We start from the raw sequence: 26,847 nt of genomic DNA on the forward strand, positions 1-26,847 counted from the left end.
AGAAGTTTGTCAGAAATCTGTTTATTCTAGCTCTTATTGGTGTAAGCGTCTGTAATTTATTACATGTTTGACATACCTGTTTTCTCCATATTACCATATTTGGTACTGTGTACTACAAAGGCAGTCTTGAGAGTTCAAGGTGGAAGAAAGACGAAGTCTGAGCAGTTCTTAATTGGCGAATTCTCATTATTGAAGAGACTCTTATGATTAGGAACATTTTATAAACTACATGGCATTTAATAGATAATGACAGCATTGTTTATTGCTACATTAAAGAGGGGGAGGTTTTGGTTTTTAAAATTTTATGGGTGATTGTTTTTTCCTCCTAGTTTTCTGGAATGTTTGTTTCTACACATGAAGACAGCATATTGCTGATAATACAAAGAATATTTCAAGAAAAATCATATTGGTTAATTAAACCTATAGCCAACCAAACTTCTATAAACTCAGTAACAATGATTTTATAGGTGTTCATCTCATAATAAAAGTCTCATCCTTATAGTACATTAAATATGAGTTTTTAACAATTAGAAATGCTTACTGTTTTAATATCTGTTGAATTCCTTTGGTAGTTCTCTGTGTTAAAATTGCTGGGGAGGGGATTTAATTGACGTTCATCAGTTGAAAGCATGAGAGAGCAGATTTTGGGGTTGTTCTCCGGCAGGTTCTAGGTATATTTCAGTTTTACATTTAATAATGCGTTTAAGAAAGCTTGATTAACACCTGTAAAATTGTTTATTCATGCATTCTCATGTCCTGTGTTCTAATCTATTAATTAAGATCATAATGAATCTTCAATACAGTGCTTAATTTCACTCACCGAACAGAGTTTTAGGTACCACACCAATATTTTACCTCCTTATGGAAAGGGAAAAGAAGGCAGGTGAACAGAATTCTTTTTGACAATAGATCCAGTTATGGAAGTGGCATGAGAAATGTCTTTATGGGCACTCCCCCTGTTTGGCTTACGTAGATTAGGTATGCTTTGTGTATATTATCCAAACTTCCTTGGTTAATGACTGCTTTCACCAGTGTGTAAAACTTTAAAACACCAGTCTGTTTCTTGTCTATTCTGAAGTGTATGCAAACCAAAACACCAAAGTAAATTATCTGAATCTATGATTTAATTTCTTTTGCTTACACCACTTAGTAAGTTTGTGGCTTTTGAAAGTTTGTGGAATTTTCTAAGGTAACCCCAGAGAATCAAATGGTAGGTAAGGTGCTGGGCCACTGTATATGACTGCCTACACTGCACACCACATGTTTCAGGAGGTACTGTTCATATAGGTGGGTATGCAAAGCGCAAAAGAGGGAACAGCCTAAGTTTAAATATTAGGAAGTTCATTTCAACTGTCTATATTGCTACCCCTAAAAAATTGTGACAGCGTGCATTTGTAATGTAATAATAATGTACCCCTCAGTTTCCTGAGTCACATTATGACTTCAGGAAGGGGATATACTCAACCTTATAGCTAGGGCAGTTGTTAAAGAGTTATATAAATTGTAAAGATAGGATAAATTATGAACTGACTTGAGGGCAGCAACATGGACATTCAGGTGAACTTAAACTGGATGTACCTGATGGAATCTCTTAGATTTTGAAATTTGAATAAGCTGTTTACACAGAATGAAAATCCAGAGGAAAAGTAGAAACTGAGATTCTTGTTATACTTTTTCATCAAGGTACAACTGATTTAGTAATTCAGAAAATGCTTCATTTATAAGCTTTGTTAGGATAAATATTGAAGGAATTATGCTAAATGTTCTCTTATGCCAAATAATTTACAATTAATGCATTTTCTTTTAAAGAGTGAAGATAACGACGCAGACTTGTACAGTGTCTGATCATGCTTATTAGTAATTGAGTTTGATATTTGGAAACAGAGGTTTATGAGGATTTTTGGTTTTTAGTTAACTGACAGGCAGCGTAGCATCCACACTAAGTCATTCTTTCCTTGAAGTCTTTGAGAACATATTGCTGTTTTTTTTTCTTTTTTTTTAATTTTTTTTTTTTTTAACATTTATTTATTTTTGAGACAGAGAGAGCATGAACGGGGGAGGGTCAGAGAGAGAGGGAGACATAGAATCTGAAACAGGCTCCAGGCTCTGAGCAGTCAGCACAGAGCCCGACGCGGGACTCGAACTCACGGACCGCAAGATCATGACCTGAGCCGAAGTCGGACGCTTAACCGACTGAGCCACCCAGGCGCCCCCATATTGCTGTTTTAAGAATCTGTTTGGAGATACCATATCAAGATAATTCGGGCAGTTCTTGCATGTGAGGAACTTAGAGATGAGCAAACAAAGAGTATTTGTAGTGAATATTAATGTGAAAATGCTTCATGGTAGTCTTGGGTATTTGAGGCTTTTAATCAAATGTCTCATTTATCTTTATAGATGACCTTTTTGTACTCTTGATCACTCTTTGCAGTTTTATGGTGAGAGCATTATTTCTTCTGGTGATGGGGGAAGGGATGGGACAGAATGTCACTTCTCTGTAAAATCACTCTAAGTTGAGACTAGTTCTGTAAAGTATGCTCTTGCAGGGAATTTTGATTTTAGTGAATATGAGTAATGGACATCAGACTTCATTAAGTTCAAGAAATTAGTTCTCTGAACAGACTAACTTGTGTCCATCAGTGTACGTGGACAGCAAGGAAAAGTTTTTCTAGTAACTTATTTTTGATAAATATTTAGCATAGACTAAACCTCAGGGTGGCTTCATCTTGTCTTGGCTATAATGATGTGCTTTTGTGTGGTTTAATAGTCTACCATATGAATGCCTTTTCAGATTGAGGTACCAAAATAGTATCTGCCTTCGTAGGTAAGGGTCAGTTGTCTTGGCAGGTTTGCATTTAGAAAATCTAATTGATCTGTTTTGGAGAATGTTGTGGGGAGGAGGAGGGCTGTTGAGGACAACTGGCTAAGATCACCTGAATTCTCAGTCCATGTGGCCAGGCTCAGCCCCAGTGAAGCCAGGATCTCAGTACCCCTTACTCACCATACACATTTATGCACTGAAATGCATCATGATACACTATCATCTTAGCTCACAGTTTTTCTGAGGTAAAGACTTAGGCTTGATCAATTAACTCATGCTTGGAAATGAAAAAGAATTTTTTTTTAAGTAGTAAATGCCTTGTAGAAAATTTTGAAAATAGAAAAAATGTGAAGTAGAAGATTAAAGTCACAATTCTACTTTTGTTAACATTTGAGTATGTTGCCTTCCCATGATATGTAACAAAACTATCACAATATATATATGTCCATCTTCCTTTCTCTCTTAAAGTTGGGTTTTGAACTTTTTAACAAAATATAATATTCTCCCTACAGTGTATGGATTTTGAATCATTTAGCTAACCATAAAATAAATTCCCCAGTGTTGGTCCTTTGGGCTGTTTTTATTTTGTTATTAGGGAAGGGTATGAATACTTAAAGGCTCTTGGCACATAATTGCCAAACTGCTTTTTAAAATATATTGTTTATTGCGTTCAGGAGTTTGTGTATTCGTTGCATTATATTCTTTCTGTTGAATATATTTTAAAAAGTCTTGCTGATTTCATGGAAGAATTGTATCTTAGTGTTAATTTGCATTTCTTTGATCACTAGTGAGGCTGAAAAATTCTGTTTGGTCATTTGTTATTTCAGCAGACGTTCTGTTCATGTTCTTTGCACATTTTCCTCCTGCCACATTTGTTTTTCTTGTTGATTTGCGAGGGTTCTTAGCCTATTGGGGATTGAATTACTTGGAAAATTGTTTATATTGATTTAAGCATTGGGAATTCACGGAGATGACCCCAAACCCACATAAGCAGTCCCATAACCTTTTTCCTAGATTGCATATTAAGTGGGTAAAAGCCCCACTTTCTCATTTTAAGCCTCTTGTAATCTTACTGTATTTTGGTAGCTATTTTGGACACTCACTAAATACACTGATAACAAAATACCGAGATGTAGCAATCAGGTGAAAACTGCCTATTTTCAGCTTAGTAAATGCAATCAGTGCAGGTAAAATCCATGTAGTTTTCAACCTAACAATATGTTAGACTCACTTGGGAGCATTTAAAACTAATGATGCCCAGGCCCCACTCCAGACCAATTAAATCAGAATCTCTGGGTCTTACCCAAGGCATCAGCATTTTTTCCCAGCTTTTTTGAGATACAGTTGACATACAACATCATGTAAGTTTAAGATGTACAATGTGATGCTTTGGTGTATGTATAAATTGCAAAATAATTAGTACAGTAAGCTTAGTTAACACTTCTGTTATTTCACGTAGTTATAATATGTATGTTGAGAACTTTTAAGATCTGCCGTCTTAGCAACTTTCAAATATACAATACAGCATTCTTAACTGTAGTCACCATGCTGTACTTTACATCCTCAGAATTTATTCATCTTATAACTGGAAGTTTATACCCTTTGATCACCTTCACCCATCTCCCTATTCAGCCACAATCTACTTCATGAGTTTGGTTATTTTAGATTTTATGTATATGTGATAATACATTAAAAATTTTTTTTTTAATGTTTATTTTCTTTTGAGAGAGAGAGAGAGAAAGAGAGAGAGCACATGAGCGAGGGAGACACAGAATCTAAAGCAGGCTCCAGGCTCCGAGCTGTCAGCACAGAGCCTGATGCAGGGCTTGAACTCATGAACCCTGAGATCATGCCCTGAGCCAAAGTCAGACACTTAACTGACTGAACCACTCAGGTGCCCTGCATTTTTTTTTTTTTTTTTTTTTTTTTTTTAAATTTGAGCACACGAGCGAGCAAGCACTGGGGAGAGGGGCAGAGGGAGAGAGAGAAAAAGACTCCTAAGCAGGCTCCATGCTCAGAATGGAGCCCGACATAGGGGTCGATCCCACAATCCTGGGATCCTGACCTGAGCTGAAATCAAGTGTTGGATGCTCAACCGACTGAGCCACCCAGGTGCCCTGAGATCTTGCATTTTTAAAGCTCCCTAGATGATTACAGTGAACAGCCAGGGCTGAGAGCTACTCAGTTAAGTGGTGATGTTAAGTCTCCTACATAGTTAAAAGTCATTGTGAAACTGGTTATCTGTCTCAATTGAGTTGCGTTATTGTTAATGGGTATCAAGTTCTGAACAGTGGACTCTAGTTTTTAAAAATCCTATTAGTTATAAAATCTATAGCACAGTTCTGTATTAATTTAACAAGTATAAGCACTTTTTTCTTTTATTCCATTTAAGTGATTGTTTTAAAAGCATGCATTGTTTCTCGGTACAGTGTTTGGATAATGTGATCTTAAATTTGGCAGCTTTGAAGTCTTACTGGTGGGTGTCCTTTGGTAATCTCATGTTAAAGCACTAAGGTATTATTTTCCACCTGCTTTTCCTAACTCCTTAAAGTTGAGTGCCTATATTAACTTTGTATATGCAAAAGCATAAGCTTTGCTTTCAGTAAATCTTTTTCTCAAAATAGGATATATCTTAGTATTAATAAAAGGACATACATGTGTTTAAAGTTATAATATGGTCCCTGTTTTTTTTTAAATAGACTTTATTTTTTAGAGCAGTTTTAGGTTAACAGTAAAACTAAGAAGGTACAGAGATTTACCATATGTTCCCTGCCAACACATACGTACAGACTCCTCCTTTTCAGCATCCCCTGCCAGAGGTAGTGATGAACCTACATTGACATCATTATCACTTAGAGTCCATAGTTACATCAGGGTTCACTCTTGGTGTTGTACATTCTGTGGGTCTTGACAAATGTATAATTAATTGGTCCTTGATTTTAAGACTTTAAAATGTCTTATTTACCAGTGTTTATTGCTGATAGTCATCTCTACAAGGCCACAACTTATCTCACTGTCCCTAGCATAAGCAATCTTACACAATGTTCTGAATTTAGCTTTTAAATACCCATTTTTCAGTGTTTGTTGAAAACTAAGTGCCAGAATCTGAAACAGATCCAAGTAGCCATCTTAATTTCCTGTCCTATATATTTAAATTCCCCCAGCATTTATAATGGATAAACTGCTTAAAGAAAGTTTCATATTCTTTAAATTCCATTTAGAGGCGCCTGGGTGGCTTGGTCGGTTAAGCGTCTGACTTCAGCTCAGGTCATGATCTCGCGGTCTGTGAGTTCGAGCCCCGCGTCGGGCTCTGTGCTGACCGCTCAGAGCCTGGAGCCTGTTTCAGAATCTGTGTCTCCCTCTCTCTCTGCCCCTCCCCTGTTCATGCTCTGTCTCTCTCTGTCTCAAAAGTAAATAAACGTTTAAAAAAAAATTAAAAAAAAAATAAATTCCATTTAGTGTTTCCATAAGCCAAATACAAATTTTGGGGAAAGGTATGTTCCTCTTGAGGATGTTTTGTGTAAACAAGATTTTTTTTAAAACGTGAGGACAAGGGATGGAGTAGTCAGGGGAAAAGGAATAATATGAACTTAGAGAATAATAAACTACATGAGGTTTTTATTTGCTAAGTATGGGCCAGAAATTTTTCCATAGCCTTTTAGGCATTGTGAGGAGGTGGCAAAGCTGATTAAATAGTTCTCATTTTCTAGGAGAAACACTGCTATTCTTGATACTGAGACCTGGGAAATTTTTCTTTTGCATCTTCATAAAAAGCCACTATGACATAAAGTGAACCATATTTTCAGAAATACCCTGGAGTAAATACTATAGAGCATTTCATAGGGCTGTTCTTCGTAAGACTTCTTGCTATAAGTACATGGTATAAGGCCAAGGTTGATTGATTCCATCATTCATTTATTCAGCAAATATATGAGCACCTGCTTTGCAGCATGTGAGTGCAGTAGTGAATGAAAAGTCTCTGCTCTCATGAAACTTCATCTTTTTTGAGCAGACAGATAATAAGTGAATTCATCATATGCTGTCAGAATATACACTACAAATAATAAAGCAGGATATAAGAGATAAAGATTGACTAGGAATGGGGTCAAAAAGCTATTTTAGATAGTACAGTAGTCCCGAGTGGTCTGAAGAGGTAACATTTTTATTTTTTATTTACTTATTTTTTGAAGAGGTAACATTTTTAGTAGCTCCCTAAAGAAATGAAGAGTTCAGCATAATTAGTTTTAATTTTTTTTTTTTAAGGTTTATTCATTTTTGAGAGACAGAGTGTGAGGGGGGAAGGGGAGAGAGAGAGAGAGAGACACAGAATCCGAAGCAGGCTTCAGGCTCTGAGCTGTCAGCACAGAACTTGACGTGGGGCTGGAACTCATGGACTGTGAGATCATGACATGAGCCAAAGTCAGATGCCCGACCAACTGAGCCACCCAGGCGCCCCATCAGCATAATTAGTTTTATTGGGAACCCAAATTCTATGGGATCAGTCCAGACCAAAGATAACCTTACTTAGTTCAAGGATAAAACTATGTAAAACTGCATATCCTAAACTGGAATACCATGAAATGACTTCTTACTGGATATTAATAGCTGTAGACTCTTCACACATTTGGAAAAGTGCTGGACCATGTGGAAACAGGTTTCTTTACTGCAGTACAACTCAGAGACATTAATGTGTTTTTAAGAGGGGGAGGATATGATTTGTAGCATATCCTAAACTTAAACACAGAACCTTTTTTTGTTGTTGTTTTGTTTTTCAAAGGCATAAATTTAGCACCTTGCATAGACCAGGGTTTGTAACAAAAGCTGACCCAAAGGTATATACATGGATTGTGTATATCCTTTGCATGGTTTTCTATAAGGAATATTTTTTAACATCATGTAGGAACATTTGATAAGAATCAGTTGAGAATTAATTGTATACTGATTTATTAGGGGTCAGCTGTGAAAATAGCTTTTAGAGTTTTGAAGTCTAGACCGTGAAAATACTCAAGGATACAGTGGTTCTCAACTGAGGTTGTACACAATAAAATCACATGGAGAGCTTAAAACAAAATAAAACAAACCTTCAATGCCTGGGAGCCCTAGGTTTTGGTATTTCTTAAACCACTCCAGGTTTTTATGTGCAGCAAAGGTTGAAAACCACTGTTACAGATTAATGATTAGTTGTATAGTAACAGAATACAAGTTTTACTGGGCAAATAATATTGAAGCTGTGAAAAATGGTAGTGTTACTTAATTTTTCTCAGAATTACTTTAGTTAATTTAAGTGCTGCTTATCAGTGCTTTATATGGCTCTTCTTAGTAATGCTCAAGTCATTTTCCTGAATAAGCTTGTCTTAATAAAAATACAATTTTCTGAATTAATGATGTTTTATCAAATGGCCTCAATGTCTTTAAAGCTGACTTCAGTCATGCTGGGGGAACTGAAGGAGCACCCGGGGAAATTCCAGGATTATTTGACAGGGATGCTGTGTATGATAGGAATTGCATGGGCAGCATCCTAGAAGAGACCATGGGCTGTTTTTCCAAGATGCAGAGGCAGACAGAGGAGAAATTTTGCGTGTGGATGGAAGAGCTAACTCACCTTGACACTGGTGAAGAGAACAAGCAGCTGTCGAACCCAGGGAACTTAAAATGCAACTAGTCATCCAAAGAATTACCCTTCTCACCCAGTCTGGGGCATGCAGATGCCTGATTTCCAAGAACTATCACAGCAACCCTTTGCTTCTTGTGCAACTTGTTTAAATGTTGACAGTACAGTAGAATTCCCAAAGACAACATTTTCCAGTTAACTTGACCAAAAATGGGAATATTACAGAACAAGCTTTGAATCTATCACAGAAATCAATTGTGTTAACTATCTGCTTTTTGGATTGTGTAAGAAGGAATATGCTTTTGGCTATTGTAAGTTTCTTTTGATGGTGTTTTAAAAAGTACAATAGTAAACAGTTCCTTTAAAAAAAATAGATATTCAAAACAGCAGAGTTGGATAATTTTAGCTTGTGTTTCATTACATATGGTTGGAACATAGAACCACATTTATACGATAATAGGAGTGATCCTCATCTTTATGCTTTTTTCATGCCAAAAACATAAATAAAATATAAGATAGGGAATGTTAGTGAATCCAGATAGGTAAGTAGTGAATTCTTTGAGAATCTCTTAACATTTATTCTCCCCAAACATTGTTGACTCTTTTCTGATTCCAAAGGAGGGAATCATATAATTAATCCCACTCTGAAGATCATAAATGATGAATGCACTGCATGAACATTTTTATGTCATTCTTCCATATGTCATTTAATGAATGCATTTGTTGCTAGTCTTTAATGAATTACAACTTTCAGTAACATTTGTATGTAGGAAGAATGATTAATTTTTGAGGATATATACACTCTGTACCTACTATGCAAGATATTGTAGAGAAAGCAGATAAGAACAGAGTTTGATTGCTTGCATGAGGACTTTTCATTGCTACATAGATGAATTTTTATCTTGAGCATTAACTTAAAGCTCACTGCCTGAGGCAGTAACCTGGCAGACATCATTCAGTGAAATTGTCTGGTATCTTGATGTAAAGAGTACCTCTAGAGGAAATAGATGAAATGGTCACTCTGTTAAGCGTATGTATTAAATGGGTTTTTAAGTTACTAGTGACTAACTGTATGAGCTAATGTACTACCAATTTAATTTTGTTTTTAATCCCCGGACTGAAAATAAATGGCCCTTTGGCATGTTAAAGGGCCCACAGAGTATGTCAAAGGGGAGAAAATATCACAGGATTGAAAGTCTTGCAGTATGATAGCTGTTTTTATGTGTGGCCTGAGATTGGGAAATACTGGTATTTTATGTTTTCTGGGTTGGTGAGAAGCCACTAAATTAGGATGAAATTTTTTAGTAAGAATATGTAACTTTGCTAATACTGTTTTTGTTTCAAATTTTGCTTTCTACTGGATTTCCTTACAATAAAAATTTATTGGTTTTTCCCTTCAAATTTATAATTTCATAACTTCTCAATATGAAACAGATTAATTATTTTAATACTTAATGAATTTGCAACGTTGGAAAAACTAATTCTGTTTTGTAAGAGGAAGGATAGGTGGTTTATATAACAATGAAGACCTTTATTTTAATAATTTATCAGGAACTTTACTCAGAAAATGGTCAGTATTTTAAGAATTTATCAGTAACTTAGAAAATTATTAGTATATTTTCTATTTAGTTCTTTATCCAAATATTTGTAATTTTTAAATTAACTGTAATAGACCGAGCCAACTTTTTTTTTTCCTTTTCTAGTTTTGAATTGAAAAATAAACTGTGTGATTTGGTTTTTTCGTTTTAGAACCTGATGGGTAAGAATTGGGAGTTAACTTTGCGGGAGGCGTTAATGTTCTCAGGTCTCTTTGAAGAATGTGTATAGGAATTGATGAAAAAGACTAGAAGTCTCTTAATTGTGTAATGATGGTCAGATTTCCTGAACTTGATATTTGACAAATAGGAGTAAGTTTGGAAACACCAGTGCAACTTGCAATAAATTTCTTAACATCAGCTAAGCTCTTACATAACATTAGTATGAATTTTCAACATAAACTATGATAGGAGTTAATTATAACTGATGTATTTTTCTCTGAAATGATAATACAACATTTGTAAATTACTTCAGCTAGTATTATTTTTAGATTAAGTTTTATATCAACAGGAAGAACATTGGTTTGGGATGACTGACTAGATTTTAACTAATCTGCGGTCATTATTTGAATTTGAGATATTTTCAGGGAAGTTCTGTCTTCATTTTCTTCCTGAGATCACTGATTTTGCTAGACATGGAGTTTTAGGCATAAAAAATGTCAATATAGGGGTGCCTGGCTGGCTCAGTCGGTAGAGCACGTGACTCTTGATCTCAGAGCTATAAGTTCAAACCCCCCATTGGGCATGGAACCTACTTAAAAAAATAAATTTAAAAAGTTAATTTCAGCATGTTAACATGACTACTTTTTAATGCATGTATAAACTGTTTCAAGTACTTAGCAGGTTTCTTTTTTGTTTCATGATTTAATATTTGATATATTAAGGATGTACTGATGCTTTTTATTTTTAAAATAATTCATCTTTTAAGAACACAAATTATTCCTAGTATTGACCGAATATATTATAGTTTTTGTTATTAGATAATTGAGCAAAAAGTCTATAGATATACTTTTTGCCTTTAAGAGAAAAATGAAAAAGTTTTAGTGGACTAGAACTATCAAACATAGGTTTTATTTGTTTATTTTGTGTGGGAGGAGGGCCAGAGAGAGGAAGGAGACAGAGAATCCCAAGCAGGTTCCACACGCTGACACAGGGCTCAAACCCAGGAACCGCAAGATCATGACCTGAGCCGAACTCGAGTCAGACACTTAACCAACTGATCTACCCAGGCGCTCCTCAAACATAGGTTATAATAATTGATATTCTAGGTAAGAATGATATTTAGGATATTTGAGAAGGTGTTAAACATTAATAATTTGGGACACCTTTCTACATAATTTTGGATAAAGAAGTGGAAAGAGGTTTTGGTAGAAAAAGGAAACCAGGATGTATTGATTTAATTCGTAGAATATGTTTCAAATATTAAAACTTATTCTAAAGTAAAATCTGAAATTTTGTGGTTTGGAGTGCTTAACCTTAATAATTTTGAAGCAGAAACATACGTACAAATTTTATCCTGATTTTTAGTTTCTCACAGTGCCTTGAAAATTAAAATGTGAGCTGTTATAGGAAATATTATTTTGAAAAACAGTAAGTTTTTATATGAGTTGTGCATTAAATGGTTACACCTTGTCCAGATTGCACAATTTAAAAATTGCTCTTTCAAAAAATTTTGTTTCTGTATTACATATATTTACAGAAATATCCAGTATTGAACTTTTAAAAAATAACTGCTGTTTTGGATTATTGAATTCTCCTTCAGTGAGGCAAAGCCTGTATCCCTAAGATTATACCCCCTCATCTGTGGGGGTTATGTTTCAAGACCCCAGTGGATGCGTGAAACCACAGATAGTACCGAACCCTATAAATTGTTTTTTCGTATACAAACATATGTATGGTAAGGTTTAATCTATAAATTAGGCACAGTAAGAGATGAGCAACAATAATAAAATACAACAATTATAACAATATATCGTAATAAAAATTATGCGAATGTGGTCTCTCAGAATATTTTATTGTACTGCACTTACCCTTTTTGTGATGATGTGAGGTGATAAAATGCGTATGTGAGGAGAAGTAGTGAGGTGAATGATACAGGCACTGTGATGTAGTGTTAGGCTACTTTTGACCTTCTGACCGTTTGTCAGGAGAAAGATCATCTGTTTCCGGACCATTGTTGACTGATGGTAACTGAAATCATGGCAGTGAAACCGTGGTTAAAGGGAGACTGTTGTACGTTTAAGTACTAAAACGAAGAAGTGGGAATCACTTATGGATTATGTGGTGGCATTTTTATGTACGTGTATGTATTGTTTGAGAAGTGCCTAGTGGTCTTCCCTAATTTCTTTCTTTTGAATTCCTTTAATTTTCCTAGAATTTTAAGAAGGTTAAGGAATGTATCCTGTTTGGACCTCTTTGTAGTATAGAAAGGGCTAATGCTGGAAGAAATTTCTTTCAACCTAAAACATTAATCTAGATGTCGTTGAAATACTTTTTATTTAAGAATAAAATCCCATTTCTCTAATATGTACACATGAAATTAGGTGATGATATTTAAAAGGGGGCATTATCCCCTCACTAAAGATAAATGTGTTTTCTGATAATCTGTCTACAGACTACTTTCTGCCTAGTTTGTACTAACTCAGTGTTGTAGGATATTAGATTTTTAATCATTTTAAGAGTATTTAACCAGATTAGAACGATCTGGTTATTTGAGCCACTTGTTAGATAATAACTGTCTTACTTGTATTGATGCATATTTTGTGCGCATCATTAAAAATGAGTGTAATAAAAGCCCAAATAAAATTTCAATTTAGAACACAACACAATGAAAATCTTAAGATTTAATATCTTGTATAAAGTGTTTTTTTTTTTTTTTTAACTTAGAATAAAGGATTCTATCATTTTGGGGCTCCAAGAGAAAAAAAAACTTTTTTCTTGTTACCAAGTCAGAGGATTGAGCCTTATCTCAAGGGGTCTGGTCTGTGTGTGTGTGTCTGCACGTGTGCACATATGCCCACTTCTGAAATAACTAATTTTTGTGTTTTTTTATTGTTACATTTGACAAGTTGTTGGAGACAGATAACAATGGAATAGTCTACAGGGATTTTTATTAATATAATATCCATTCATGTATGTAAGAGTTGCCCACATATAAACCTAGTTGGGGTGATAAAATTGGAGAAAAAAGTTACTTTATGGATTTTGTTTTTGTCATGTAAAGGTTTTTGATCTCTTGTGTATTTCACTAGCAGACTGAGTAAAAGGATAATTTTGCTTCATTGCTTTTGTCATTCTACAGTGTTATGTAGATTTAACAGCAGAGACCCAGGTCTCTGAGTCTAGGTATATCTCAATTTACATAAGATTTATTACTTAAAATTTGTGTGCAAGTCAGAATATTAGAAATGAAATAATTTTAAATGATTAAATCTGCTTGTTAATGGAAGAAATGCTGTAGTGAATCCTTTTGTTGAGCAAATAAAGCACCCAAATTGATATCACTGATAATTTTCATTTTTAATATACAGCTGAATTTGCCTAATGATACAGCTACATGAAAGTTGTAGGTAAGGTGGTGAACAGGCTTCTTCCTGTCATCATTTGTTTAGAATAACAGATTATAGGCAAGCTGTCTCATAGAAGGTGACCTTTTAAAGTAATTGTACCTGTTACATTTTGTTTAGCTTATATTTATTTCCCTCTCCAGTTTGAATTATTTAAATGATACAGTGAGAGCACAGTGAAAGAGATTTTGTGGAATGCCACATGTTAGAAAATACAGCATCAAAACAATTTGAGCAAATTTATTAAACTTAAAATTTTTTTACTATGAAAATTGTTCAGTAAAAATTGTTCTCGAAGAAAAATTCTTCTCAAAATCCTCTCCATAAATGGCATCTATGTCCTTAATCAGTGTACAGATAAGAAATTTGTTTTTTTAATTTGTCCAGAACAGTTGTATGATACATGGATTGTACACAACGTGAATAACTTCGGAGTTTCTACACTTTTCATTTTTTTTTTTAATTTCTGTTTTTAATTTCTCTGACTTTTAGGAAGGTTGGTGGGGATTGAAAACAAACTATTATTACTGGCATTGAGTAGATCTTATATTAAATTTACTACAACATAAAATAGAAGACATCCTAAAAAATGAAGGAGTAATAATCTATGAGGAAGTGTATTCTTTGGTAATAAACTCTTACAACTTTGAGATTTGGAAAGAATGTTATTAAATAACTGATTTTTATTTTATTGCACTTTCTTTATATATTTTACCTAACTGCATTTGAAGTGTAACAATTAATCTAGATAAATAAAAGTTTCAAAAAAGAAATGTTTCTTGTTACTCTATTGAGGATAGCATTGGTTGTTATATTAGTGATTGTCTACCAGTTAATTCACATTAGGTGTTTGGGAGTCAAGAAACCTGCTTTTCCATTATGCAATATTAGTTTGTGGTCAGAATAATTAATAGATTTTACATGATGTTTTTGAGATGATTTTCAGGTTTTTTTGTAATTGCTCTATTGAAAAAGGTAATAATACCAGTTAACATAAAAGGTTGAGATTCTTTTTCTTTACATGTTCTACTGAGTTATCCTATTAAAAATTGAGGAATATTTGGAAAATAGAGTTTAGACTGCTTCAGGGAGTAATCAGAAAGCTGGAATGGAGATATCTTTAACAGAGATCATAGAGATGGAGATGTGGCTAAAATCATATCTAATTTTTGTGTTCTTTGTGTACATGGTACAGATATTTCAGTTTTGTTCTCTGAATCCTCAAAGCAGTAGGTCATGAGTTTGTTTCTGAAATAGGAAGATAAATTGAAAGATGGTGACCTCTTCAGGTGCCCTGTTTTCCGAACTTTTAGGTTTTGTTGAATATCCAGATACGTGACCCGAGTTATGAATAACCTCCCAATTTTCCCAACTTTGTAGTTAGTGGTGAAATGTTAAAATGAAATTTTCTTTCTTGAGATCAACTTTCTAACTACTCCGATAATCTTGTATATTTGCTTTTACCTCATCTTTGATCCTCTCAAAATTAACTCTTAATCAGTATCATAGGTAACTTTCCTGGGTGAACAAAATGACCTGTCATTTACTAGTATGATATAAGGACAGATGTAGTCCTTAAAACTTTATTCCCACCTTGCAAACTTTATAATGTCTAAAATTTTAATAATTGAGATGAGTAGAATGAAAAAAGTACAAAAACAGTTTTATTTTGGAAATGACATAATGCCAGGTGCCTGGCTGGCTGGCTGGCTCAGTGGAGCATGCGACTCTTGATATTGAGTTCAAGCCCCACATTGGGTGTAGAGATTACTTAAACAAATTAGTAAAAATTTAAAAAAGTGAAAATGATTTAATGCCTAAACATAAAATTTCATTGTATATTGCATTTGATTTCCATTTAGCTCTGTTTTCTCAGACATTTTTCTTTTTACTGAAATAGCATTTGATATTATTCTGGAGAAAATAGACACACACAGATTTTGGTATTTAAAGCTGTTTTTTTAGAGATGGCACTTTTCTGTGTAGCTTTTTGTTTTTTTTCTGGTAGATGTAATTATTTGTCTTTTTCAACAGCTGCTTTGAAAATGACTGCTTTTTTTTTTCACATTGTTCTATGTGTGCATATATATTTTTGATAGTAATAAAAATACAGCATAAGTATTCTCGAGTATGTTTTCTCTTATATTCGCAAATACAGATTTTCACCTTGGTAAGTATTTTGGTATGGAATGAAAATGCCTTTTTTCTTGAGTAGTTTCCGCCAAAATGCAAATTTCCTCCTGCAGCTCTTCAGGTTTGTCCTTCCCCTCAATTCCTTTTTCCCCCCACACTGCATTCTCTCACTTGCCCACTGCCACATATACTCTCCCTTCTTAGACCCCTTGGCTAGGCAATTCCTAAGAATGCTTCTTTCAGGTGTAGCTTTTTTGAATCTGACTATCTGGATTGAGGCCAAGTGTGATTTCCACCTTTCTCATGATGTTGTAGATAGATAATGGCCCTGGGCATAGGCCCTTTAATGACTGTGGCAGTAGAGCTTATATGGGATCATTTCGCAGTAACAAGATAGATTTTTTTTCTCTCCTAGTGAGGGGTTTCAGGAGATTGGCTACACTGGGGAGGACAGAAGGAATTTTCTCTGAGCTTTGTTGTATATTACTATAGTTACAGAAATGGGAGTTGAAGGGGCACAGTGTGTCTTGGGCCATTGCCCCACCTTTCCTTGGGCCCAAGACTTAACCAATAGAGAGAGAGAAGGAGGAGTGCGTTTCTAGGGTGTCTGAGATACTAGAGGAATTCCCATCTCTCAGATCTAATTAGACCTCATACTGGGAGACTGACACTTGTGTTAGTGGGAGGCTCTGTAGGCTAGGATGGTGCAAAATATGAAATAATCCAAAAATGATCTCTGTTTGGGTATGAAACACTTTTGTATGAACACACCCAAGCTGACATTACACTTCAGACAAAAAGAAACGTACAAAAGCCCATTTGTGAAGATCTCAGTAATCCCAGGAAAGCATTTGCTTAATAAGTGGGGTTAATCTATGACCAGTGTGAGGCACCAACCCAGGCAGGGATGTTTTCTCATAGCTGATCCTGCTTTTTTTTTTTTTTTTTTAAATAAAGTTTGTTTATTTTGATAGAAAGAAGGGGGAGGGGCAGAGAGAGAGAATCCCAAGCAGGCTTCGCCCTGTCAGCACAGAGCCCAGCGTGGGGCTCGATCTCATGAACCATGAGATCATGACTGGAGCTAAAATCAAGATTCAGACACATGACTGACTAAGCCACCCAGGTGCCCCTTTTCTCAAAGCTTCTTGCATGCAGGCCCTGTAGAGTAGAATTTACATGTAAAGATAAGCAAACAAATAGGGCAGGTGCTAATTATAGTGGAAAGATGGGGCAGTGGTCCAGTATTCTGCTGGTATGTCATCTTTAACTCTTGACATAACTCTGTGAAGAAATGAGTCCTAGAGCTAAGTAGTAGTAGGCAGGACTTCAACCTGTATGTTGGCTGCCAAAAATCTGTACGTACTTCCTATGCTGTTCCGTCTTGTAGATTTCCAGTTCTCTCAACACTGAACAACTGTAATGTAATTCATTTCTGGTTCCACCTAATTAGGACTCAGATCTCTCATCTGTAAAACAAGAGTGGTAAATTATGTATTACCTTACATCATTTTTAAAAATTTTGTGCTTTTGGTAGTGAAATTCTAAAAGGGGTTTGTCAGGGATAAATGCAGTAAAGGATCTTGGTTTTGTTTTGCTTCTTTGTTTTGTTTCACATTCTCTCAGTGAGATTTAAAGAACATTTTTTAAAGAAGAAAATAATAGGTTGAAAGAAAACTAATTCATAAAATTAAACACTTGATGACAGTAGTAGAGAAGGTTAACCATAAAAGAGTAAACTTCACTATGTCAGAAATGTGTGATGACACAGATACATCTGTATTTTATTATTTGAAAAGTTAGAACCTGTGTGTAGGCTAGGATGTAGTTGAGAGGGTACAAACCTATTTCTAGCATAAAATGGACGAATCGATGTTCATAAGTCAGTGGATTGCTTGACTTTTAATTTTTTGCCTTGTAATTGTAATGAGCAGCAAAATTTTCAAAATCTTGCGATCAGGAGGAGAGACAGCACTTTGATTAACCACAGGCCAATTAGTTATTAACTAATTGTGTTAACATTTACCTTTATAGAGATATGCTATTAAGGATTGTAGAAAAACTAGGAAGTCATTATTACAAATTTATGTTTTAAGATTGTGACAGACATCAAGTTTAGCAGATGGGAGAATGTGTAGTTTGGCTAATCCTTAAATGTAACATGGAATGTGCTTACATTAATGATTAATTTTTAAATTGGAAATGTTTCCATGTGTAACTTTACTTGAAGTGACGATTTTGATGCTTTTGAAAGCCAAAGTAATCTTAGTAGCAGTGCATTTGTTCTCACAGTATAGAGAAAAATCAAGTGGGAGAGAGGACAGTATCTCCATGTTTATTCCATCCTGTAATGAATTGTTAGAGTCAAATTGGAAGAATAGTTGCTGCTTCTCTTATTAATGTGCTGAATTTTCCCAGCTCCTCCTCTGTAGCTTTTTTTTTCCTTTCTTTCTTTTAAAAGACAGATACAGTTACTACAGGATCTTAACCTGTCTCTTACTTCTGCTGTGCAGCAAGAATCACTTTTAAAAGAATATCACAAATTATCACCATCAGGTAGCTCGTATTTACTTAGTGGTTTAAAGTTCAAACCCTAATGCTGAGTGCTTTAAACCTACTTTATTTCATCTTGGTTTGCTAATGATAAGTGTAACATGACCTTGGAACATAAGATCCTTAATTTTGGTTTCAAGTTGGAAGAAAGATGGAAAGGCATCCATTCCTTTATTAAAGTTTGTATAGTACTGACTTGTCATTGTTTTGGATAGACTGGAAATGAGAAATGACACTGATAATAATTTAACTTTTAAGTATAATTAAAATATGAAAATATCACTGTCTTTGTTTATGATGAATACTAAATTTAAGCTAAGCTATAAGGTGTGCTGTTTGGAAATATGGAAGATACAAGAATGAAGCCAGATAACAAGTTTATGCTTGTATTTCCTACTGATGAAGACTTTCAGACAAGTTATTTCCATGGGTAGGTGATGTTAACTCTGCATGTACATATACAACTCTACTCTTTGCATGATTCTACATGTAGGAGTGGTACAATTTTGACTTGACTGTTGACCTGATGCCTCAATTTGGTGGTTGTAGGGGGGAGGGATGTGAGAGCAAGAGGTGGTGAATGGTACTAGTGGTGTAAATTTTAAAATAAATCTTTAATTTTTTGCAAAACAACACTTAACTAAAGCCCTTTTAAAAATAGAACATTTGGTCAAATAGTCAATATTGTACTTGACCCTCATATCTTCTGCACCCAAGTATTTGGACATCACACAGTATCTTGATTCCATAATAATCATTTTGAACTCTGACGAGAACTCCATAAATAATAGAGCTTTCTTTTCTTTTTTAGAAAAGAAAAACGTCAAACATAAACTAATTTTTTGCTATTTGAGCTAAAATCCATTACCAACTGATACTGAGGCTACACTATCGAATTTTCTGAACTTGATTTACCCTTTTGGGGGAATTGGAAATTATCTTTAAGTAGTCAACTGAAATTGTAATGATCGTCAGAATTTCATATTGTGACATGTCTGTTCTTATACAGTGGCACTTAACAACTCGTTTGCTTTTATTTGGTCATTTTTATTTTAAAAATGTTGCTACATAAACTTTTGGTTTGGGACCTTTGCTTTAAGGGATAAATATCCCAGATGTGTTTCATGTTTTGTTCAGTCACAATTCACACAATGGATGCTTGTATTAAAACTAATCTTTCATTGTGTTCTATTTTAATGAGTCATTGGTATATGTATTCCTTCATAGTCCAGAGTTTCATAAAATAGGTGTGTTGAATGTAAAACAGTCTTGATATTAAAAAATCTTTATGGAAATAAATAATTTGCCTGCACTTTATAAATAGCTGTTGGGGGGAGAAACTGCATTCCTTTATTTCTGCTTTATTCTAAAATGGAGATGGTAGTAAGGGATGTATTTCATAATTGAATGAAAACTCTATTTTTGTTTTTTGCTATGAGAAAAAGGGTAGCATTAGCATTTAAAGCATGTATCTATTCTACAAGCATGATTATTGAGTTATTTTAGCATGAATCACTGCGGTTTAATTTCTTTGGAAATCAGCTGCCTTTTTCGGCTAGTTAGGGTGATTTGGAGGTAGAAGGGATTTTTTTTTTTTTTTCCAGTTAGAACTTTAATATCTTCCTCTAAAATAACCCATAAGGTTGCGTATCGTTGCCTTGGAATGTGAGCTGGTTGTCTTTCTCAGGGAAAAGAAAATTTAGATATTCCTAACAAGACATCCCAAGCAAAATCCTGAAGGTGGATTTTGTGAGTATTGTCTTTTTGTAGAAAAAGTATTTCTTTTTGTAGAAAAAGTGTTTCTTTTTGTAGAAAAGAGTATTGTCTTTTTGTTATAAAATGCATAACACCCCTGATATTTTTATTTTTTAAAGTTTATTTTGAGAGAGAGAGAGAGAGAGAGAGAGAGGGCGAGCACAAGTGGGAGAGGGGCAGAGAGGGCGAGAGAATCCCAAGCAGGCTCCTGCTCAGCGTGGAGCCCGATGTGGGGCTCGATCCCACGAACGTGAGATTATGACCTGAGTCGAAACCAAGAGTCGGGTGCTTAACTGACTGAGCCACCCAGGTACCCTGATCCCTGGTATTTTTAAAGGGCTTTATTGGATATAGTCAAGTAGAGCTCCTAATGTTAACCTTATTTCTTTAGAATAGAAAAATATGTATTTGACTTTCTTCTTTGAATCTAACAGTGACTTTTTAAGTATTAGCTACTAAGAGAAAGAACTAGATTCATTCTCTGAAAAACTATAAATTGACTTTTAATAGTTTGCATCAGTTTTTTTCCTTAAAAAATCAGTTTTACTTTCTCTGTGGAGTCTTCTCCTTTTTCATAGTCTTTTGCTCTATAGGAATGTGACGAGAATTCAGTGTAACTTTGTTCAGTACAGTCTTGTCTTCTGTTCTTCATAATAACACTCCTTTTCTCCTTTTCAAACGTGTCCCTCATCTTATAAGCTTGGGTTATCTTTTCCACTTTCACATCATGTACAAAATATTAGATGTATAAAGTGCAGCTTTTCTGACCAGGTAGAGTAATAAGATAAAGGCAACTGGCATTTAGAGGGCTCTTAGTTGCAGAAGTATTTTTCACCCCACAAGTTAGATACAAGTATACATTTTCTTTCCTCCCTAGATGGACCTCCAGTTGTAGCTCATTATGATATGTCTGACACCAGCTCTGACCCAGAAGTGGTAAATGTGGACAATTTATTGGCGGCTGCGGTAGTTCAAGAGCACAGTAATTCTGTAGGAGGCCAGGACACAGGAGCTACCTGGAGGACCAGCGGGCTTCTAGAGGAGCTGAATGCGGAGGCAGGTTGGTCTCCCTCCCCTCCCCCTTCTCTAACGGTGTACTGTGCATGTGTCCTGGCAGCTGTTTTCCTTGTAGTGGACCTTGCTGAGGAGAGCAGGCCAACTAGAGACATCTGGCTTTCGATGATTGTGACTATCCAGGGTGCCCTTTACAACTGAAGAGGAGATGTGGGTAGCATGTCTGTCATTCATCTTTCCTAATATGAAGGAAGCAAAAATGAGAATTAATTGTAGGCACAGGTAGATTTCAGTATACCTATTTCTTGGGTTAAAAATGCTTAACATACGTTAACTACTCAGATGACCTTAATACTCCCCCACCCTCCCCTTCTCCAGGGGTTTCCCTCACTTAATCTGTATAGCAACCTTGCAGTACGGGGAGGGAGCTGATTACACCTGCCCCCTGGGGCTGTTCCTAAGAAGGGCTGCACTGTTTCTTCTGCTTCTAGGGGTGCCAGTGTCCCTGTCCCTGTCCATTCCTCTCCAGTAGTTCTCATGTTTGTCTTTTCCAACCCTTTTCTTTCAGTTTCTGCTTCTCGTATCTCAGGAAAATCTCTATCCCTGTCTTGCATAATTTATCTGGGCTCTATAATAATTCTGAAGAGTGATATTTATTCACTAAAAAAAAAATTGCATTACTTTTAAAAACCTTCCCTCCAACTCCAACTGTCCTGCAGTGTGTTCCTCAGTACTTTTTCAGCATTCTTTCTCATTTAAACCTTTTTCTTAAAGCACTAGTTCTTAAGTTTGAGAAAAGAGGGTGAGGGGATGGAGAGACTACTTTTGTAGTGTGTATTTTCTTTAGTGCTACAGAAGGAATATAGTTTTATAGTTAAATTATAAATAGCCTTGGCTTTTATGAGCTAATCCTGTAAATCACTACCTAAAATATGTTTATGGCAAATGAGTTTTGCAAAAATAATAATGGGCTTAGAACTTATTATACTGAAATTGTTAAGAAATAAAAAAGAAGACAGAACTCCACAGATCATTTGTCCTTAATTCTTCCTTTCATAATCTTTGATTGGAACAAAATAAAAATCTCTGGTTGAACTTCTGATTAATTTATAGTGACTAATTTTGGAGCAGGACCTAGATTTAGTTTTAAGTAGGTTTAGACTGCTAACTATTTGACCTTGACCTTGGACAAGGTGTTTCTCCTCTGGACTTCAATTTTTATATGTATAAAGACTTGCTTTGCTCAACAAGGATCTTTTAAGGATTTATTATGTGTAAGTACTTTTAAAAATTAAGCAGTAATATTTTATATCAAAGGACAGTAGGTTGACCACATTTTGTGCAATATGTGTTTCTAAGTTATATATTTGTTCTGTATACTGGGAAATTTATCTTCATATTTTATCCATTGACACATGGTCCATTCTATTTCAGTTTTATTTCCTTGTTTCTTAGTCTTTCCATTAAAATGGAGACCACTGCATAGTAAATTCTTGGAGAACACATCAAAATTTAACTTTTGTTTTTTATAGAGAGAGTTTTAATATTAGTTTAAACCACATGGAATTGTTAATATTTGACTTTTTGACCTATAACCCAGCAGTTTCAGATATTTCAACCTAATAATGCAGGTTGTGGGGTCTTAAAGTATCCTTAAAGTTACCATCATTGGGGATAGCATCACATTTTAAGATTCAAGTAATTGTTAGCTTGGTTGTTTAAAATATCACTAGCCTTTGTGTACTTAATTCTATTTTTGGTTGTGTTTTTGAATTTCAGTAACACAAAAAAATGTTTTTTAAGTTTATTTTGAGAGAGAGAGAGAGAGAGAGAGAGAGAGAGAGCGCCTGAGTGTGTGAGCAGGGGAGAGAGAGAGAGAGAGTGAGAGTGAGTGAGCACTGTCAGCATGGAGCTCAGTATGGGGGTCGAACTCAATAAACCGTGAGAACATGACCTGCGCCGAAATCAAGAGTTGGACGCTTAAGCTTAACCACTTAACCTCTTAATTAACTGAGCCACCCAGGTACCCCTCAGTTATACAAAATTTTAAGAGTATATCACTCAGGTATTTACCACCATTCTTAAGAAATGAAATGTGACAAAAATATGTGAGGGGGAACACCCATGGCTTCAACTCTGTTCCCCTTCCTTTTCCCTCTCCACTCCAAAGCTGTCTTGAATTTGGTATTGATATTGGTATTCCTGTGTATGTATTTATATTTTTACTGCATTTGTTACATATCTGTAAACAAGCATGTTTTAATATTAATTGCTGTTACATAGAAGGTAATCATTTGTAACTTTTTTCAACATTTCAAGTTTTATTCTCGTTGATAAGTATGGCTTTAGTTCATTCATTTTTTACTATTTAGTACTCACTGTATGAATATATCACAGTTGACTTACCCATTCTCTTTTTGGACATTTAGAGTGCTGTTCCTAATGATGCTACCATTAACATTTCTTGTATGTCTCTTGATACATGTGTGTGATTAATTTCTCTAGGATATAATATATAGAGAACATATGTATGTATTGGGCCATAAATTGTGTGTAGATTTTTGTATATCATAAGACATGGTCATCACTGTTCAACAGATCCCGATGACATTTTCTTATGAAGCCATTTATTGGCTCATGAAAGTCCTTTTTTCTAAATCTGACAATGCAGGTGTGTGAGTAATAAAGAAAACTTCTAATATTCTCTAGTCTTGATATAATTGTCATAATGGGAACCCATCTTGCAGATTTTGAATATACTTACAGTGCCACAACAAAATGTTAACAGAATTTATGCTTGTTTGCCAATTTTATAGTTTTGAGATTTGAACTGTTAGCATCAATGAGATGTCATTCTTGTGGTTTTAGTTTAAGATAAATGTTCTGATGGTTAATCTGAGTTATCCTACTGTCCCTCCCAACAAAATAAAAACCCAGTCACTGAACTGACTATTCAGGGGGTTAATCAGTAGCAGCATCTCAGATGATGCCCGCAGCCCCACTCTGTTTAGGATCCTTAAGCAATTATGTGATGTTCCAGTATGCAAAAGAGTTTTTACTCTTTAGTTTTAGTTTTAACCAATAAAAAGAATTGAAATTAAGAAAGCCACTGGTCAACAGAAGATCTCAACTTTCCATTTCAACTCTTGCCATGTGTTTACTTTTCTCTTGGTTGGTGCTGGAATCGCATAGTGTTGTAGGTGGCAGCTTGCTGCCAACAAGCATCTTGTTTTGAAGCAGCAGCCACTCACATACTGTGTGAACTCCAATAAATGACAGTTGTTTCCCTGTCTGTGGAACTGGAATAAAACTAGTATACACCCCGAAAGATTGTTTGTACTTAGTACAGAATATAGCACACAGGCCTTCAGGAATGCTAGCGGGCATTATGCTAATATATTCATGCTGAAGTAGGCTGAGTAAGGAAGCAGGTGACTAATGGACCTAATCTGTGAATTTCTAATTTACTGTCCTCCCCTGGAATGAGTTGCTCTGGCTACAGGAATGTCCGATACTTGACCTGGGTGTCAAAATTACCCAGGGTGCTGATAAAAATTCAGAATCCTAGATTTCTCCCTGAAGATTCTGTAAGCAGATCTGGTATGGGGTCTGAAAAACCTGTTTTTGGTAATCACCCCCAGGTAACTCTTGCATTGGACATGTTTAGGAAACTATCAGTAGATCTGAAAATGGCTTAATTTTTATATATTGCTAGTAATAGCTCACTGTGAACGTAAATGCAGATGAAGCTAAGACCAGCAGAAGTCTGAAGTACTCTTGGTGTAGAAAGCTTGTAATTGTGATAAACTGAATTAGAGTGTTCCCCCGGGCCCCAAGGAAATTAAAACTAATACAGAAATGATAGTTTTTTTTCCCATCGGCCTTTTTGTCAAGAAGGTAGGTTATTGAACATGTTCCCATCCCTGAAATACAGATGATAATCTGGATTTGTCCATAACACTAGTTGTAGTGCAGAGAAACAAATCTTGTTTCCTGTTCTTAGTGTAGGGCTTTTTATATTTAGGCTAGATTGGCCATGTTTCTCTTATTAGCACTTTAAAGTCAATGTAGCAGTCTTGTGAAGGAGATAAATTTGTTCAGGTTCCACTTATTTTTACCTGTTTTGTATGGACTATATATGATTTTAGATTTCTGACCCTCTCTTCCCCAACTTAAAAAAAATTTTTTTTTCATTTTATTATTTTAGAGAGAAAGTGAGGGTACATGAGTGGGGGGAGGGACAGAAGGAGGGAGAGAGAGAATCCTAAGCAGGCTCCACGCTCAGCACCTCACGTGGAGCTTGATCCCACAACCTTGGGATCATGACCCGAGCCAAAGTCAAGAATCAGATGCTCAACCGACTGAGCCACCCAGGCCCCCTTCTTCCCCTACTTTTTAAAGCTTTCTTAAAACATTCTTACTGAAAAAACTAAATACAAGGTAATAATTTACTACTTGGTTTAAAACTAAGTGAATAGTGACTTGAGATATTAACCTTTTTTATACTTAATAGGCTGTTGTCATCCGGTATGTAATAATTTCCTTTAATGTGCTGCAAATCAGTTCAGGACTAGTTCTTCCTCAGTAGATTTGTGATTTAAAAAATAACTACATTGGGGTGCCTCGGTGGCTCAGTTGGTTGAGAGTCTGAATCTTGATTTCGGCTCAGGTCATGATCCCACAGTCATGGGATCAGGCTCCGTGCTGAGTGTGGAGCCTGCTTAAGATATTCCCTCTCCCTTCTCCCCCCTTCTCCCCCCTTCTCCCCCCTTCTCCCCCCTTCTCCCCCCTTCTCCCCCCTTCTCCCCCCTTCTCCCCCCTTCTCCTCCCTTCTCCTCCCTTCTCCTCCCTTCTCCCTTCTCCTCCCTTCTCCCTTCTCCCTTCTCCCTTCTCCCTTCTCCCCCCTCCTCCCCCTCCTCCCCCTCCTCCCCCTCCTCCCCCTCCTCCCCCCTCCTCACTTCTCCTCCCTTCTCCTCACTTCTCCTCCCTTCTCCCTCCTCCCTCCCCCCCTCACCCTCCCCACTTATGTGTGCACACTCTAAAAAATAAAAATAAAAATGATTTGTCCTTAAGAAAAAAGTAGCTACATTATTTCTTTGAAGACAAAAAGAAAAAAAATGTTTGCCATGATGATTTAGTTACTTTTTTATGCTGTTTCTTTCTGACTTGTGTGTTGAAAAGGTCTGTAGTGGGAGGACGAAAATTTAGAATTTTCTTATAGAGTACATGAAGTTATCTTTCCAAAGAGCCACACAGGCAAAGAGCTGCATAGAGAGGGCCTCCTGCCCCAATAAAATATAAGTCCTGTGATTTACTTTCAGTTTAATATATGGTAATTGTGGTATTTACACTTTCTCTACAGGACTTATTCTTATCCTGAAACAGGAAAGATTAATTGCCATTGACAGTTTGAGAACTCCATAGCATCTTTGAGACTCACTTTTGTGTATGCTTTGGCCATTGCTCTGTCATTGGATTCCTATGAGGTCATGAGTTGGAGGGATGACAGTGGAGGATGGCCCAGGGGCCAGAGAACTAAGCCCTGCACAGGAGCTCCCAGAGGAACGTATGGCATTCTGAAGAGTGTTACGCTGAGAGAAAAGGACTAATAGTCCTGGGTCTGAAATAGATAGAAGAGGGGATGTATTCCTGGCCGTTGGAGAAAGCCTTGGTGTCTCTTGTAGAGCATGGCATCCCATAGACTTGGTGGGGTCTCAGCTGACTTGTTATCTGAATGGCACATTTTATCTAATGGCTCTGACAGGAAATGTGGCACAACTCTCACACCATTAGTCTAGAGTT

At 35.7% G+C, this 26,847-nt stretch overlaps 1 protein-coding gene across 6 annotated transcripts in view; it reads left to right on the top strand.

Annotated features, from left to right (window-relative positions):
• CD3H18orf25 (chromosome D3 C18orf25 homolog) overlaps positions 1 to 26,847 on the top strand; it is an 84,441-nt gene that overhangs the window by 38,762 nt on the left and 18,832 nt on the right. For 4 of the 6 annotated variants that reach the window (XM_023241957.2, XM_023241956.2, XM_023241954.2 and 1 more), the window contains exon 3: positions 20,909 to 21,091. The exons of the other annotated variants lie outside the window; for them this stretch is intronic. In XM_023241957.2, the coding sequence (XP_023097725.1) occupies positions 20,909 to 21,091 (183 nt within the window). The remainder of the gene's footprint in view (positions 1 to 20,908; positions 21,092 to 26,847) is intronic. 6 annotated transcript variants of the gene reach the window in all.

This window comes from Felis catus, chromosome D3 (assembly GCF_018350175.1).
Source record: "Felis catus isolate Fca126 chromosome D3, F.catus_Fca126_mat1.0, whole genome shotgun sequence".
Taxonomy (NCBI): Eukaryota; Metazoa; Chordata; class Mammalia; order Carnivora; family Felidae; genus Felis; species Felis catus.